This window comes from Micromesistius poutassou (genome assembly GCF_964030765.1).
Source record: "Micromesistius poutassou genome assembly, chromosome: 15".
NCBI lineage: Eukaryota > Metazoa > Chordata > Actinopteri > Gadiformes > Gadidae > Micromesistius > Micromesistius poutassou.
In genome coordinates, this window is record NC_140285.1 from 13,242,780 (window position 1) to 13,261,362 (window position 18,583).

At 47.6% G+C, this 18,583-nt stretch overlaps 1 protein-coding gene across 1 annotated transcript in view; it reads right to left on the bottom strand.

The window, feature by feature from the left end:
* The window catches only part of LOC311359830 (signal peptide, CUB and EGF-like domain-containing protein 3), a gene marked incomplete at its 3' end in the record, with an annotated part of 19,547 nt that extends 2,078 nt beyond the window's left edge, over nt 1-17,469 (bottom strand). Inside the window, exons 1-3 of the mRNA XM_084479861.1 lie at nt 17,272-17,469; nt 3,577-3,699; nt 971-1,096 (exon numbers count right to left, since the gene is read on the bottom strand). Coding sequence (XP_084335987.1) covers nt 971-1,096; nt 3,577-3,699; nt 17,272-17,359 — 337 coding nt within the window. The 5' untranslated portion in view covers nt 17,360-17,469. The remainder of the gene's footprint in view (nt 1-970; nt 1,097-3,576; nt 3,700-17,271) is intronic.
* Nucleotides 17,470-18,583: the final 1,114 nt, after the last annotated feature.

Below are 18,583 nucleotides of genomic sequence, written 5' to 3' on the forward strand. Positions count from 1 at the left end.
GAGAGAGAGAGAGAGAGAGAGAGAGAGAGAGAGAGAGAGAGAGAGAGAGAGAGAGAGAGAGAGAGAGAGAGAGAGAGAGAGAGAAGAAGAAGAAAGCAGAGAGATAGAGATAAAAATAGACCGAATAGAGGGCTAGAGATAAACAGGGACATGGCCAAAATATATCACCATCAGTTTTAATTTGCATTTCATTAAAAATAATTTTAACAAAAGCTGGTACAACTAGAGCTACTTTTAAGATGTCACTCAACAGGTTTTAACCCAGAGGGGTGTGACTTTATAGAGTGAGTGTGTGTGTGGGGGAGGGGGGGGGGGGGGTAGGGTTGGGGGTCAACCAAACATAATAAAGGTAGATTTCACCGAAAGGGACAGCGGGGGAGAGAGCAGGAGCGGAAAGACGGGCGTCGAGCGGCCCGTGAGAGGAGGTGGGAGGGGTGTTTTTCTCTTCATCGGAGATCCGTTTTAAGTCGATCGGCGCTCCACGGGCCCAAGTGAACGGGCCAGAGCGAATGGCACACCGGTGAAATATTAAACCATGGGAAAGTATGCTCCTCTGACGGCTCCCTGTGAGAGCCCAGCGCGGGGTCAAGCTCTTCATAAGTGGATCCCTTATTGGCCTTGGTGTTAAAAGAAGTATAGCTTGAGGCTAACATAGCAAACCAAGGTTCGGAGTTCAAAGTCCTGAAAACTGTCCCACTGGAACATAAATGACCTGCCATGATGTGGCAACCCAACCGTCGGAGAGACAGAAGGAATGCAGAAACATGTAATATGTCAGGTGGAAGGCGAGATTGGCCCTCCGCGGTCTCTGGGAACCAACAGCCCCGGCGTCGTACAAACTCAATTATTCTCCTTAGGTTTGGCAGCTTAATGGGGTTAGCGAGGAGGTCAGCGTTTCATAAAGCGCAGGGATGAGAAAACACGTGAACACGTTGGCATTGTAAACAGACATTACGTAACACACACGTACCTAGACAGTTGTGTCCGTCGTGGGCCAGACGGAAGCCGTCGTAACACGTACATCTGTAGTTCCCCGGGATGTTGATGCAGTCATGGACACAGCCGCCGTTGTACTCTGTGGCACATTCATCTAAATCTGCAGCAGAGAAGAGAGAGAGAGAGAGAGAGAGAGAGAGAGAGAGAGGGGGGGAGAGAGAGAGAGAGAGAGAGGGGGAGAGAGAGAGGGGGGGAGAGAGAGAGAGAGAGTGAGAGAGATGAGGGCAAGGAGAGACCTTTCATTTCTTTGGATTATTAATGGTGTTCGGTGGTGGTGGAAGGGGTAAAGGGAACCATGGACCTGCCATAATGTATGTATAGCTGTATAGCAGAATGTAGCTTAACAATGCATTTATTCAATGAGCAGATGCTTTTATCCAAAGGGACTTACAAGTGGGGCTGCAAACAATCAAAGCCCATCTTAAGTATTCCCATGCTTCGTGACCATTGGCAAGTTTCTAAAAATAACGAATGGGAATGAAATACAACAACACACAGTTTCTATCGGACTGGAATGACACACGTACAGGACAGAGTGGTCACAGTGTTTCAAGGCAGACTGAATGCAGGGCAGCTGATTGTGTGCCGTACCCCAGTGACCAAGGCAGAGGCAAGGGCCAGAACACAGCAGCGCAGCAGCCTCTCCACTCAGCACTGCTCTTATGGCTCCATTAGCTGCTAATGATCCCAGGACCCCAGCCTGCCTTCAGGACAGGAACTAGCTTCAGACGGCAGCATGGGGCCGACACTAACCCTGTGCCCTGCAGCTCTCTGGGAGCGCTGCGACACACACTCATCTCACTCCACACCTCCACCTGACACCCAGAGACAGGGCGGATCTGCTCACTAGGCCTTGTTGAGTCGCTCTCTAAATGTGAATCAGTCTAAATGTTATCGTTAAATATAAATGAATTAAGTTAAGGAATTAGAATAGAATAATTAGAAGCTCTGCCTTTTTAAATGACAAATGTACAATCTTTTTTTTTAGATGCACATCCACGTTTACAGAGACGGGATTAAATGAAACATTTTGAACGTAGCATGACATTTCCACCGTGGTGAACTCCTGGAGGCTCAGACAGCTGAGGGCCAATCTGCTCTGGTCATGAAGCGAGACCAGGAAGGGCCTGGGCCAGCGGTCTGCAGGGGCTCCTCATGAGGAGGTTAAGCCCGGACAAGCCATTAAGAAAAGAGAAGAAAAGAACAGCATCTAAAAGCTGACAGGCGATTAGCTTAGGGAAACAAGACGGCTCGTAACATCAAGCGGTGTGACCGCAGTCTTTGTAAATACGAGGGCAGCAGAATTGTGTTGTTTGCGCACCATTGGTTGCACATCATTCAGGGTAATTTACCCTGCCTTCGTGAAATCTCACTGAAGTGATAAATGTTTACAATAACATTTTTGCCGGTTTTAATGAAAAAAAATCTGTGAACAAACTGTTAGGAAATGTATACTTATCTTACACAGAGTACATTTCTTATTTTCGTGAACTTGCCTAAAGCAACAAGCGCGTTAGGCCAAGTGTTGAAATGTAAAAATCCTCTACTGCCAACCAGACCTGCTATGTTCTAATTGTTTTACCTAGCATAGCTTTTACCCATGATTCAATTGAATGTAGATACATTATTAGTATGTTTATCTAATATCATCCAATATAGCATCCAACTGTAAAGCAAAGCAGAACTAACAGGGTTTACTACACGTGTTTAAAGTGAGTCAGCGTTAGCCCTCAGCTCCTTCTCCTGCTAAACAGACCTAAGAACACTTTCTGCAGACATCTTACTGTTCCCATCAATTCACCGGTAATCCAATCTGCAGCGTAGCGTATTTTTTTTACAAATAAATTGAATAAAGCTAACTTTTATAACTTCCCGGCAGGAAGCCTTAGAAAATACACAGCTGAGTTAATTAAAAAATAATAGAATAGTTAGGAGGAGGGAAAGAGACAACTTGACGTTTTGAGGTTTTGGAATATTACTTTAGGACATAAAACCTTTTTAAGGGAAAAACTGTTAAAAAACCGTGCGCGTGTCTCTCGGGCCGCCTGCGGCTGTGGAAACATCCCAGACCTTTTGGCACACACACACACGCTCTTCAACTACCTTTTCATCCACCATATTAATTCCCTTTCTCTAACAAGTGTAGAAAATGTATTGCTTCACACCATCCTGGAGCCATCTGCACCTGGCTCTTTCCCCCTCACTCAGTTTGGCACACACACACACACACACACACACACACACACACACACACACACACACACACACGCACACACACACACACACGCACACACACACACGCACACACACACGTGCGCGCGCGCGCGCGCACACACACGCACGCACGCACACACGCCACACACACAAACCTAATGATACATGATAAGTGAGATACAATCTCTTATCATGCATATCGGGTGGCCGAGAGGCATACATTAGGACAGACGCGGCCCATCAGAGAGAACAGAGTGCTCCTCTCTCTGTGCCGTAGCACACTCCTCGTGCTCATCCATAGACAACACAATCGCTCACCATCCAGGCGAGATAACGCCTGCCTCGTTCCGGGTTGTTGTTTTTTACCTTCACAGTGCTTGCCGTCGCCCTTGTATCCTGACTTGCAGATACATTTGTATGACTTGAGGGTGTTCTGGCAGATGGCGTCAATGCTGCAGTTGTCCAGCGCCTCCGCACACTCATCTACATCTAGGAGAGAGAGGAGAGAGGACTTAATGGAGCAGCGAGAATACAGAGTGGGACACAGAGCACAGCACAATATGCAATACGGCATCATGTAGACACATTGTTTGTATGCAAGTCGGAGTCACACATACACGTACACAATTAGGGTGTTGGGGATATGCTTCAACACAGAATGTGATTCATTGGATTTTGATTGAACGGCACCTCATAGAGAAAGATGTGCTGGTATCTAAGCTCATCGTATTAACTGACTGACTAAGTGACAACTCCAGTACACAGTAAACACCCTTCTTATGCACTTATTGTATGTTGTACGTCCTGGCACTTAATGTACACACTTATTGTATGTTGTACGTCCTGGCACTTAATGTACACACTTAGTGTATGTTGTACATCCTTGCACAGATAGTACTAAGCATTGTGTAGTATCTTATCCTAGCTTGCTTTGTTGTATACGGGGAATGGGTTAACCTAACAATTGTTAGTGCTTGGCACTTGGTTCTATGAACATCCTTACTGTACCGACAGCGATATATTGTTGCTTCTCTTTCTTCTGACAAATGTACTTTTGTAAGTCGCTTTGGATAAAAGGGTCTGCTAAATGCCCTAAATGTACATGTAAATGTAAGCAGGGCAGCAGCTGTGAAGTAATGGACATATGTGCCCGTGGTCACTTATTGATTGAGCTGTCCTGACCTTTCAACTGAGGAGGGGGGGGGGGGGGGGGGGGATAGACTGGCCATTCCTCTTTAATATAAAGATGTTTGTATAGAACCAAAAAGAAACTGTGGAAGAAATGGATTTACAAAAAACTGTTGAGTCACAACACCAACAATAATCCATTAATCATGCGGTTAAACTCCCCATAAAAGGTTTCCAATCACACCCAGAGCGCTGAAGTCCCCCGTAGGCTGAACCGATCGAACGTGGCGAAAGAAGTAGGGAAATGCATCTGACAAGAACGGCGAGGAGGAGGAGAAGGATCAGATTTGGGGCTTCTTGATCCCACCATATCCGCAGTTAGCTAGACCAGGTGTTTGGGATTACCTCCCCCCCCACCCAGTCCCCCTACCCCCCCGTCCCCCCGTCCCCCTGTGCACAGGGGAAAGGCAGCTTAGCACACGGCTTACATAGCTTCTCATATCAACTCTTATCACAGGGTCCCTACAGGGGGCCAGGGAGGGTGAGGGGGTGTGTTGGGGGTGGGGGGGGGGGGGGGATGGGGGGGCAAGCTCAGCCTCATCAGCAGCCTTATCTCAGCCCCCGTCTCTGGGAGACAGAGGCCTGGGTCTTCTGGGTAGGAATAGTCCCATTTACATGTAGATGTTACAGCGAACCCGATTCACGTGTTCGTCGTGTTGTCGTCCCTGCTTAGCGAACCAGCGGGCTGAGCCACTAAGACACTCCACAGTTCCATTACAATGTCGCCTGCATTCATTGCACAGCAGAGATTGCCAATAAACAATACGCGTTATCGAGCAGCGTCTGTGCTCTGCAAATGATTGCATCGAGTGACAGTGTATCGTGTAGCTATAAGACGGAAGTGGTGTCCGAATCCAAACTCTTCTCGTGCCTGGTTCCATCCATCCGCGTTCGCTCCACAAGCGAGGGCAGCCCAGGCGTGCATTCACCCAGGGACTTCCTCTGGAGTGAAACAAGCTGCCAGCATGTCTCTAACTTCCCTCCTCAGGAACCATCTCATTCACCCAGGTTCATCCAGGATAAGGATCAGCTCTTCATTCGCTCACAGGTCGCTTTAGAGAAATCCTTTGCTTAACGAACACATGTCATTTAGACAATTTACTTATTCCAAGATGACACTGCACCTTTTCCCCAGTGGGATGTACTTTTACTTCATTTCGTGGCAGCCGAGGTATACGTTTTGAACCAGGTACCACCGTGGCATCTCTCCCGCTGCCTGAAAGCAATTTAGGATTCTAAGAGCTTCCTGGGCCCTGTATTGATTTTGATTCCATGAGAACAATGACTATTCTCCAGGGCAGGGCCGGCAGACCCCCTTCTTCCCCATCAATGATTGTCTTCCAGGATAAGAGCAGGAAAAGCTATTGCAAGAAGAGTTTTTCAATAGTGGTTGAATTAATCATAACAAAATATCAATGGCATTGTCAGCTGCTGTGGTCCGCAGGCTCTGAGGTGTTTAATATTCGTTTAAAAACATTCTCTAAGCATTGCTCTCCTTCTTTTATTAATGTCCCTATCTGGTACATCGATTGATTTCATTTTACTTGCATATCTTTTCATACAGACATAGTTGCAAAAAAATGAAAAATGCTTGCAAGGTCTTATTCTGAAACTCAATTTAAAACAATGACTTGCATGTCATGTCTTCTACTCGTTTTAATATCTCCCACCCCTATGTGCAGCGGCCAAATGCAGATTTAACATTGAAACCCTACCAAAATACCATGATCTCATTCACAGGAAAAGCAATTTAAACTCCCTCAAAAAGCAATACATTTTCCAACAGGAGCAAAGCTTATTCAAATATGTCTGTCAACAGAGTTATTGGCCTATTTAAAAAAAGGCTGTATATATCTCTCAAGATCATATGCTTGACAGGGGGAAATACAGGCCTAGGCTTCCACTTTCAGAATGATTCAGGGAGAGCACTACTTCAGCTTTGATTAGACAGAAAGACAAGCTAGGGCATTCAAGGTCAAAAAGAATGACACAAAATCACCAAATAATGTTTGCTGCTGTGCGTGTTAACAGAACTTCCACAACAAATTCTTATAAATCCAGCCAAAGATCCTGGTTTATACACAGTGACGACAGAGCCCAAACAGCCACCCATTCAGTGTTCACCTTCACACACATGTGCAGCTGAGCTTCACTTGGTCTTATTCTTAATCCTGAAAGCCTTTGGCGTGAAAATAAACATGTCAGAATCGATCTGTTCTACGGTGCAGTGCAGAGGACATTCTTCTGGATCTTGGAGGAGAGAAAAAAGCCAAATGCATTCAGTAATGCTGGCCTGGTAATTGACTCATGCCCAAGATGAAAAGCGTGTTTTTTTCGCGCTTTGTTTCCTTCATTCTTTTGTGTTGATGTATCAAAGTAGTGAGCAACAAGTTTAGGCAGCAGAAGTCGAAGCCAGTGCTCTCAGACCAGGATGAATAAACAAAGTAAAAAGTACAAGAACCAGAAAGAAGAAAGGGGGATGTTGGGAAATGCTCAGCCATTTTAACAACTTCCTTCAGGGAGAGTGTCGTTCTGGCTATTGCTGTTGAAACCTTTTGCTTTGGGTTCAGGCACTTCAGAAAATGAAAGCCACAAATGGCATGAGTCAGTGCGTGAACCCACTGACATATGCATGATACTGAAGTAAGATACTCTAAGGAAATTGGCATATCAGTTTCATAAGGAACCACATTTCCCTTCCCTTGAATGTAGTTCTGATATTATAGGCCTACAATGTATGGATAACAGTTCACAATTATTTTTCATGCTTTAATAATGGAGTGATTTAGGATCTATGTGTACAACAAGAAATATGGTTACATTTCTGTCTTTTAATGTGTTTCAATGTCTACTTGAAATGCATTCAAAACCATCTGCTGTAATCCGATTGGGTTCATTGTTAATGAATTCATAGCATTGTGAATATGAACCAGGTACCAAGAGGAGGGGGCTCCCAAGCTGACCCCAGACCTCTCCACTGGCTTATCTCCACAACCAGCCAATATGTTATCATGACTTTGTATGACTGGCCCTTGGCCCTATCAAGGACAGCTAATTATCAAGGCAATGCCCTCCAGACCAGCAGCCCATCAGTCTCTGCAGAAGATGAAACCTTTTCTACGCGTTCTCCGGCGGTTCTCCCATGTGATAGAGAGCGCCCGGCGAGGGCCTAATAGCCACGGAGGTGAGACCTGGTCACATGCGCTCTTCCTCCCTGATTTCTGGCACGGCCCCGGGATAAGCGGCTTCTTTAGTCGGGCCGCTTGAAGGAAAGAGCGGCGGTGGTGGTGGTGGTGGCGGCGGCGAGGGGGAGTCGGGCAGGAGTGTGTGTGTGTGTGTGCGTTTGTGCGTGTGTGCGTGCATGCGTGGGTCTGTGCGTGTGTGTGTGTGCGTGTGTGTGTGTGTGTGTGTGGGGGCATCGCAGGGCTCACGGTGTGTAGTTCAAACACAGGGCGATGTTGACTCTGCGTGGCGGGACCCTTGGCTGTTTGCTCGCGCCCCCCCGAAGCATGCTACCCCCGAGACGCCGGCCTTCCTTCAGATACCGAAATAGACCCGGTGAGGCGGGGACACCCATAGGGCCCACCTTCAGCACGGCCCGCTTTGAAGTCGGGACGTATTAGCAGTCACCGACGCGGCCCCGGCAGGCACTGTGTTGTTTACCCGTATGTTTTTGAGCGGCCCAAAAAAAGATGTTTGGCGATTCACAAGCGGTGTCGCTCCGCATAAGAGTGGAAATAAGCACGATAAATCCCACGCTGTTTTTATTACACGGCCGTTGCAGCGCCAGAGGAAGGGTGGTGAGTTCAAGACCTTAAAAAGGTGTTCCTGGGATCACTGTGTTTGTGTTACTGTGTGTAATTACAAGGGAACGAGTATTGTAATTATCCATTTAAGCACAACACTTACACTATAGTTAGGGCTGCGGCGGAGGAGGGTAGGGCTATGGTCAGGATAATTGCTTGCGGAGAAGAATAGCCAAGAACAATACGGGGACCGGCTTATAGGCAGAGTCGCTGGAATCTGGTGTTTCTAGACTTAAATATCAAACCTACATGAAGAAACTGTTTAAATGCATAGCGAGATTCTGGGACGCATTTGATGAGTTTTGACTCAGGACGCAAGATTCCTTGGACGATGATTTGGGTGCACTAGGCAGCTTTATATACATGTTTATATACATAACGACGCACCTCTCTAATATCGAATCCTGATACGAAAACTACATTTGAATATAACGTATCCACTGCAGATAAATCATAGTGACAGATGAATGGACAATATTGCCACAGGAGAGATGGTCAATGCATAATTGTCACTGGAGCCTGGACCTGTTTCATGTTTATTAACTGCTGCAAAGAAGGAGACTCACCCACCCCCCCTCCTTCCAAACACACACGCAAAGAAGAAAAAAAAAAAGGGTTTTGATGAAATACGGACGTCAACATGACTGCAGAATTTAGCATTTCTACCACTCTTACCCACGTCCCCTTTCAGCTAATGAAGAGACACACTGTTGGTTGTCCTGGCGAGTGCCTAAAAAGTTGTGAATAAAAATATCAGCTGCTTCCATTTGGACTATTTGCTCTCATCTTTCACACACTCTAAATGTTTAGGAACCACAACCACCGACTGGTCCCGGGCTTTCAGAGAACTGGGATCACAACTTCAAAACCCTGGGGCACCTCCCTGCTGATGTCCAGGATAGGAGTCCCGCCCTGGCCCAACCGTTAACCCCTGGGATGGATTTAGTGGCAACTTTAAAGGGAGGAGAAAATGATAACAGAACAGCTAGTACGCAGGGGTGAAGCCTTTCCACGTTGCAGGGCCCACTTTCCATGTGACCCGTTTGCTCTGACTTACTGTTGGAGGAATTCTCAAATAATCAAAAAAAAAGAAAATAAATTTGAATGAATAGCCTTTTTCCCAATTCCTTTTCATTTAATTGCATGTGATGTCAAATCAAAACACATTTGATTTGACTGTATTTTCGATTCAACAGCCATGTAAGGGCATACAGAACAGTATGGGGCTTTTAATGTGTAATTACTATAGGTCTACTTCCTGCAGAGGTCAGGTGAGAGGGCATGTCACCTGAATGAAGCCCAGACCTACATCACAAGTCTGGAGCCTTTTGAGTCCAACAAGACAGTTGATTGTGACTCCGTCAAGAGTTCTTCTGGACTCCAAACCTTTTTGAAATAAGAGGGCTAACAAATATGATTCCAGCTTTACTTATGAGTTGTGTAGGGAGACTGGAATGACTGTAAAAATAAAAAGCAGTTGAAGATCGACCTTCAACTACGCCCATTCATTTATGAACACATTTCCCAGGGTAGCGATCCAGCACTTGAAATAAGCTGGTCTTTCTTTGTACTTCTGAGATCAAGCTCTGTTAATCGAGCATGTGTGTCCCCCATAGAGTGATGACTCACACACTTCCAACAGCATCCTGAGGAAACACTTATTACACTAATGAGGTGAATCATTGTACCAACCCCCCCCACCCCCCCCTCAAAAAAAATAGCTATGATGACACGATAGACTGGATTTAATACACAAAATCGGATATTCAATATCCGATTTATGAGAATAATTCTTAACGTAATCTGTCCTTAATGGACGCAGTCGTTCCTGTCGGGGCTATTTTCAAGCTTGTTCTTGAAGAGTTTACGACTCCACGGCCCCATGCAGGACGGTTTATACGCAAGAAGGGTGGCACTTTGCTGCTTTACAGCTTATATTTATACAGCCAGAGCTAACTGACATGACACTCTGCACCCCGCTGCACACAGTAATTACATTCATTGGCGGTCGCTTTAGCCAGATACTGTGCCAACTTTAAAGATGGCAACATAGCAATTATAGCAGCAGTGTGATATTTCGGGCCATTTCCTGTCAAATTAAGGTGTAAGGTGAATGGTTCCCTGTACAAGCCCCGCTCGATCGGACAAAGCTGGCAAAGTGCCATTCCTTTAGCCCCCCGTCCCTGTCCCCCCCCCCCCCTGTGTGCCGAGACCCCCGACTCATTCATTTCAACGTCCACCTCTCTCATTCAAAATCTGTGGGTTGACTCGGTGGCCAAGTCAATCTCACGGAAGTGTTTCAAACATTTTCAAAACCTAAACTTCATATTTACCAGTGTATAATACAAATGTCACGGCAAATTGCTTTTGAGTTTAATGGGCTAAAGTGACAATTTGGGAATACGATGTCAGGATAATTTTTTGGGACCATGACTAAGGATCTGATACTATTCTCTAACCAATAGGGAGCAATATGTCATCAATGGAAACTAGAACACATCCTTTTACTCCATTTTCTACTCAGGGGGATGATGACGATAATGATGATGATGATGATGATCTGTTTAGTTTCACACCATCTCTTTGTCTGCTTTTAACATTAAAGTTGATCCCTTCTCAATGGTTTCCACTTAACGATAGGTTTCATTCATGCCCTACTGTGGTGGTTAACAAGCAGAAGTTTGCACAAGGGCGAGTTTTACGAGCAGTAGCAAAACGCTGAAGTGAACTGCATGCCTTTCCCATGGCTCTATTAAGAGAGGAAGTTTCAAATTCATCCGTGAAGTCATCTCCGTACCCAGAGACCTGGAGTCCGTTGGCCTGAGAGCCCTCCATATAAATTTCCTTGCCGTTTTTCGTTCTTGATGTGCTGGGTTGGATTTTTCCATTACTAAGCAGAATAAGAACATTTCCTTTCATTTCCAGCAGTCCCTAAAGCTGGCCCTCACCATCAGGAATGTAAACACATGCAGTCTGTAAACAAGACACTCTCTGCACCCCCCCTCCCACCCAAAGCCCCCGTCCACCCCCCCCCCCGTCCACCCCCCCTCTGACAACACTGACCGCCACAGACTGGCCTAATGAGGACCCTCCCTGACCTTCCTCCATCTCAGAGAGAGAGAGAGAGAGAGAGAGAGAGAGAGAGAGAGGGGGGAGAGAGAGAGAGAGAGACACACACACACACACACAGATACATCCCTCAGCCAGGAAAGGAGGTGCGGCGCGGAGGTCAAACTCAACGCAAAGGGTCAACCCAAGGCGCAATGGCTGCCCGGGGCGGCGCAATCGGTGGCCAATGAAAACAAAGAGGCGACGGGGTGAGAGGCGGCGGCCAGCGGGGGTCAGCCCAGCCAGGGGAGCGCTGACCTGTGAGTGGCTGCAGCGCGCCGCGGAGCAAAACCTCTGCTCCCCAGAGGAAGAAAGGAGGAGCGAGGGCTTCTCAGAGCCAGGGGAGGGCTGTATGGAGGAGCAGGGGGCCTGGTGTGGGGGGGGGGGGGGGCACTAGCACCATCAGCTCTCTGACTCAAGCCTCCACCTCCCCCGAAAACAACACGGCTGGTGTCAGAACCTCTGCACTCACTGGGAAAACAAAGAGCCCTGCTAGGGCGAGGGAGATAGAGAGAGAAAAGGAAAAAGGAGAGAGAGAGAGAGAGAGAGAGAGAGAGAGAGAGAGGGAGAGACTTGGAAAATTGGAGGGAGAGAGGGTATAGAAGACAAGGGAAAGAGATGGATAGAGATAGAGACTTTACAGGAAAATTGGAATTTACCAAAGAAACAGGAGGCAGAGTGATAGTTCTTGGGGAGGCGTTATTCACAGTACCAGGGATCTAAGTCTCACAGGCTAGTTTAAAGATAGTGTTTAGATTACAGCCCAATAAATAAATCAGCCCTCCGCAGCCCGGGAAGGCGTGGGGAGTTCCTGCGATCATTACTCTTATCCTAGAGGCTCTCCAAGAGAATGGGTGGGTGTTTGATCTTACTGTTTTGTCTACACTACAGTGGCCTGTGTGTGAGTGTGCATGCGTGCATGTGTGTGTGTGTGTGTGTGTGTGTGTATATGTGTGTGTGTGTGTGTGTGTGTGTGTGTTTGCTGAAAAAGCCTCTCATTGACTCCAACCACCCCTCTTTCTCAGGTGGTTTGACAGGGGAGCTTCCTGAGCACAATGCTAACTATGGTAAAACACAGTGGTCCCGGTGGCTGCTGTTATCTGTGTGTTCTACCACAGGAGGGACTAATGGTGTGGGGACAGAGCCCTATGGCTCCCTGGGGCAGTCACAGACAAGGGCAGTGTCCATTAGTTACTGCTAATGGTACTGCATGCAGAATCCAGTCTTCAATCCACACTTTAGCTGCAAAGTATATTTCTAAAAGGGAGACAGAGGCAGTGTGGACAGAAGTCTTAATGAAGAGAACTAAATCGCGGTTTGAACCAAAAGATTGCTGATCTTGCGATCAGAGAGACATTTCCACACGCTGACAGTACACTCTTGTCAATACTGTGTTCTCTCTCCTTATTTGACACACAGTAAACCCACCATATACATATATATGAAGAGCTCTTCCCCCGGGCACGAAACATGGCACCTACACCACTTCAATGACTCCACAGCTATGAGGACAATGTACAACGGAGGTGGAGGTAGGGGTTGACACTTTTATCTCTTTGCAATAAAACTTAAACCACTCCTTCAAAGCCGTTCCTGGGATCTGCAATACGCGGGTCTCCTTGGACACAGCTGTGATCCAGCGCTTTCACCACTTAACTTATGCCAAGATCGTAATCTCTCTCTCCCGCACACTCCAATGTTCTGTAACAACACGCGCAGCGATGCCGGCATCGTCAGGCCGAGGCAATCCTGAGCGCCTGCAGGATAAGTGGGTGAATCGAGGCTGGATTGATCTGGTCTACCCCACTCATCAGTGAGTAAACTCAGGTTCGGCCCCCGGGGCTTAACGCGAGTCTGGCGTACAGTACACCCAGCCAACCGAGTCTCAGACAGCAGGAGCCAAAACCAGGGCAGGGCCTGCTTGTTGTTGTTTTCCTTTCCTTAATTTCTTTCAACAGGTTACACTTTTATTAGCACGTATACATAAGTCTATAGGGTAAATAGAGAGAAATAAATTGAAAATGACAACTTATTGGCAGGGTCTGCCGAAAAGACGTCCCACTACCGTATAAGCTCTGAATATCCCTGGGGGTCACCAGGTCTAAAGAAGTAAAGCTCAGAGAAACGTCCTTTTCCTGTTTATTTTCCCGATTTGACTTAAGCACACTTCCCAGTCCTTGCACCTTGAACATACCGTTTTGCACGAATACTATTCATCTGCTGCTTGCCTCTTGGCAGACCCAACAGTGGCTCCGGCGCTGAGTTGCTTTAATGCAGATCCAGCATCGGGAAGGATCAGTCCAACAGCTCAACATAATGCCATTGTGCGAGCCTGTCAGGACGCCGGAGCGAGGCGCACAGAAAACCCACACAAGTGGAAAACGGAGACAGAGGAGGCGATGATAGACGTATGGCAAAGTGTTGTCAGAGCGCTACGCCGGCGGCGGCGGCGGCGGCAGGCTGCAGGAGCCCGCATCCTGCCGCTGGGTGAGGAGAGCGCGGGGCCCCGGGGCCTGGGGGCACTCTGCATTTGCCTCTCTCATGCCTCATGTTCACAGTGGCAGGTCGACAGGGAGGCTGAGGCAGAGCCGGATCAGCCGTGAATAGACACCGCGCAAACAAACAAAAACCAAATAGTGATTCCTTTCGGTGTCAAATTAGGTTTTTAGGGAACTCGCAGAGTCGCAATTTTAACGAAACACACACACACACACACACACACACACACACACTCACACATACACAAACCGCATACACACACTCTTTTACACATTCACAAATGTAAAAACGTGTGCATGCAAGTGCGTGCATGAATACATAGACAATTAGACACACAAGCACGCACATAAGCACACAGACACACACACACACACACACACACACACACACACACACACACACACACAGAAGCACACACACACACACACACACACACACATTATACACACAACAGCATACACACAACAGCATAATCAGGTGGAAGTGAAGGAAGCGTCTGGAGCAGACGGTAAGTGGCGGAGGAGGGAGAGGAGGCGATGCCTTTGTCTTATAGAAAATTGGCTGATGGCAGCGTTGGGACAAAGTAGAAGTAATGAAGCCAATGCTCGGCCCTGACAGGGTAAAAGGCCCGGCGGTTTCTATACGTGTGAAGGGAAGAGGGGAGCGCAGACAATGCAGACAAAGCAATGTTTGGTGGAGAAGAAGAAGAAGAAGTAGAAGAAGAAAAAAAAAGAAAAGGAAAAGGGGCTAAGTGAGCAATGGGAAAAGGGAAAAGAGGAGGAGTAGGGTGGGTTGGTGGAGGAGGAGGAGGAGGAGAATAGGGGGTAGTGTTGGAGGAGGTGGAGTTGATGGAGAAGGTGGTGGTGGTGCTGCAGGAGGAGAAGGATAGGGGTACTGGAGGCGGCTGAGGAGGAGGAGGAGGAGGTGCTCATGGTGGAGGAGGATAATGTGCTGGCGGAGGATGGAGGAGCTGAAAGAGGAGGAGGAGGTGGACGTGGAGGAGTAGGAGGACGGGGTGTGGTGGAGGAGGAAGAGGAGGTGGGGTAGGAGGAGAAGGATGGGGTGTGGTGGAGGAGGGGGATGGGTCGGGGTGGTGGAGAAGGAGAATATGGTGGAGGAGGAAGAGGAGGTGGGGTAGGAGGAGGAGTAGGGGGATGGGGGGGGTCATGGAGGAGGAAGACGTGGAGGACTGGGGTAGAGGAGTCAGAAGGGGAGGAGAGGGAGGAGGAAGAGGAGGATGAGGAGGAGCTGGTTGAGGAGGAGTAGGAGGAGGGGGTGGGGTAGAGGAGAAGGAGGAGGAGGCGGTGGGGGAGAAAGAGGAGGAGGTGGAGGAGGAGGAGCAGGAGGACGGGGGGAGGGGTCTTGTAAGAGGAAGAGGAGGGTGGTTAAGGAGGAGGTGGAGGACTGGGGTAGTGGAGTCGGAAGGAGAGGCGAGAGAGGGGGAAGAGGAGGTGGTCGAGGAGGAGTAGGAGGACGGGGTGGGGTGACGGTGGAGAAGGAGGAGGCGGCGGAGGTGCTGGACGAGGTGGCGGCGGGGGAGGATAAGATGGAGGACGGCAGTGGTCTATCCTTCCATCCTACTCTAGGTCAGCCTCCCCTTCTCCCTCGGGGGGGGGGGGGCCCTCCTTTCGCCCGGGTGCGCTGCGGTTCCCACAGACGTGGGTGCGCGCACGAGGGAGCCGGGCCTTAACACCACAGCGCACGACGCCGCCCCGCTCCGACGGCTCAGAGCTCTCCCCCAGACCCCCATACACCAAGACACCCCCACCCCCACCCCCCAGGTCCCGGAGCAGAGGTTACACCAACACAGCCAGCCTCGATGGCATGTCTGCCCCAACACCAGCCGTTGCCGTGGTGCCACCACGTCACAGCGGAGCACCGTCCCAAATCGGTTCGGAGACGAAGAAGAAAAGGGAGAAAAGTGATTTGCCATGAATGACGTCTTCAGCTCGGCGCTCTTCCCCTTCCCCTCGCTCCTCGCGGCGTGCTCAGCGAGTCGTGTGTATGTGTGTGTTCTCGCGTCCCGTCGTCTGAGGGCCTTCTCCCCGGCGCCCACACACACACACACACACTCCTCATTTTTCCTTTAATTGTCATTCCCTCCACCACATCCTTCAAATCCTCTGGTGATTCCGGTATGTGATTCTCTCTTACGGGCCGAGGGCTGATGAAACAAAAACCACACAAGTGCTGTGCCGTGTCTCTCGCTGATAGCCAGGGTACGCAAAGACAACGGCTTGTCAAACGCAGCCACGCTAAATAAATACAGATCAGAAGAATTTGCGTCGCTTTTTTGTCCATTGTTCTTCTTCTTCCCCTGCATCTTTCTTTCTTCCTCTCTCTCTCTCTCTCTCTCTCTCTCTCTCCCTCTCTCTCTCTCTCACATATCTCCCGACCTCACCACCCACTCCCTTGGTCTATTTTTTAACTCACCCTAACCCTACCACCTCCCTGACAAGCTGTGCTGTCCTGTGTGGATTAATACAGAGAATGGGAGATTGGTAAAGTTTGTACTGGCTTTGGAGGACAACCAAGTTGTCAAGCCTATAAACAGGTGCATGCATGCTGTCCAGCACTGGTATACAGGGGCTACACTGAAATATGCAATCATTATTGCAGAACATTAAGGAAGGGGAAAAAGTGGTTCTAATTGCAACATGTAAATATTGAGTTTTCCCACAAGTGGGGGGAGACCACCCAGGATGCAAAATAGTCACCCATTCCCTTTCTCCTTTTGCTCTGTCGACAGCCCATGGGATGTCTTTTTGTGTGTTTAACATCACACACAAAAAACCTAATTAACTCAAACGCACGTTGGGGTCGTAATGCTTTGAATTCGTTTATTTTCCTCTTCTAGAGAAAGAGAAATGAATAAATAAAGAAATTGACTCGGCCAACTGTCATGTCATGTGTGGGTGCCACTTTTCTTGAATTAGATTTTCCGTGTCTGGTCAGTGGTGGTCAATCGGATTTCTCACAAGACAAGTGGGCAACCGTTCAGCAAGACAGTAGGCCTATTTGTCCTGCGGTGTCTCTGACTTAGCAAGTACTGAGAGGGCTCCGTGTGTGTTACAGCCCGGTGTCAAATACTTGTCTTGCTGGTGACAAATACCCCTGATGCTGCCACTACACCCAACTATAGGACTTTCCATTTCAGGGATAACGTTATTCACATTTGTTGCGCCATTATTATAAAAGTTTGTCTCATTGTAGGTTCATATTAAAAGGATTATGATACAAATTAAATGTAATGTAATGTAAATGTAAAAAAATCAGATATGATTAAAATAGTATTTTTATTTTATTTTTACAAATTGGTCTATTTTATAACACCATTGTGTAGCATTGTGTGAATTTGTGTAGCCTAGTTGTATTTTTATAATTTTAATTTGTTTGTTGATAACAGTAAAACAACTGTGACATGGGGAGTGCTTTTTAAAAAGAAAAACTTTAAACTTACCTTGAAATGTTTTACTTCCTGAAGCTCCAGCACAGGAGAGCCAGCAGAAAGCGACCAATCCCAGGCGGATCATAGCGTGCACATACATGTTGCTTTAACTGCACTAGGACGCTAATAGTTCACCAGCGGCTACTATGCGACGGAAAGCACGAAAAGCACACGGGGTTGCTAGAGAGAGAGAGAGTGCACAAAAAAGAAAAAAATCCGTGTTACTCCCGTTAGATACTCGCGGTCCTTTTAGCTTTTCTTGCCTGTTTTTAAGTTTCAAGTGATCTGTAGGATTTGAAGATGGTCCGGGAAACGTGCAGCAGCCAAGGAACTCTCCTCTGTAGTCATGTTCGACCCCGACCAATGTCAATTCAAGAAAGGCAGTGGGAGAGAGAGAGAGAGAGAGAGAGAGAGAGAGAGAGAGAGAGAGAGAGAGAGTGTGAGAGAGAGAGAGTGTGTGTGTGTGTGTGTGTGTGTGCGTGTGTGTGTGAGAGAGAGAGAGAGAGAGAGAGAGAGAGAGAGAGAGAGAGAGAGAGCTTGAGAGATGGAGTGAAGGGGGAGGAGAGAAGAGGATCCCGTGCCGTGCGCGCTCAAGTCTGCCCGTGCTCTTCTGGTGAGTCTCTCTTATTGCCCATTTTTTAATGCAGGAATTCCCAGTTAAGTGCCGTGTCCAACCAATTAAGTAGTGTGTTGACATTGACGCGGCTTCTCGGGTGTGAGGTGAGGTATTCACCCTCCCCGTAAAAAAAACAGGTTCGCAGCCACCTGCGCACCGACGGATGGAGTGTGGTGTAGCACAAACTGTGTCTTTAATGAGGAAATATTTCCTCCATAGGACTATTTCACTTCAAATATCTACTTTGATATTATCCTGAACATGAAAATCTAGTTTTTTGTTGGAGCTATGCCATATAAAACCATCTTCTAGTAGGCTATGTCAGATAAGTATATCATAGGCGAGGGAGGGGTAATTGGAAATTATCAAGATAAGCTTTTGTCTTGGCTCATTAATATGCATTGTACAATTAGGTGAACAGATACGAAAATGTCGCTGATAAAGTCAACCATGCTATGTTTGCAATGCAATATATTGTAAAATGTCACATTCAATGGAAATGATGGTGAAAACAGTTTGTCCATTATAGGAAGCTGGTATTTTCTTCTTTTGGAGAAAAACTCGATGACATCAGCTGACATTTGCAAAGTTTGAGAGAAAAAAAAAGGAAAAGCTAACTGCAAAAGTTTTGGATTGGTAATGTTGATTGATTTTCTTCCAACTCAGTATCAGGAGCCCTAGGGGCAATCTGTAGGCGTAAAACAATTA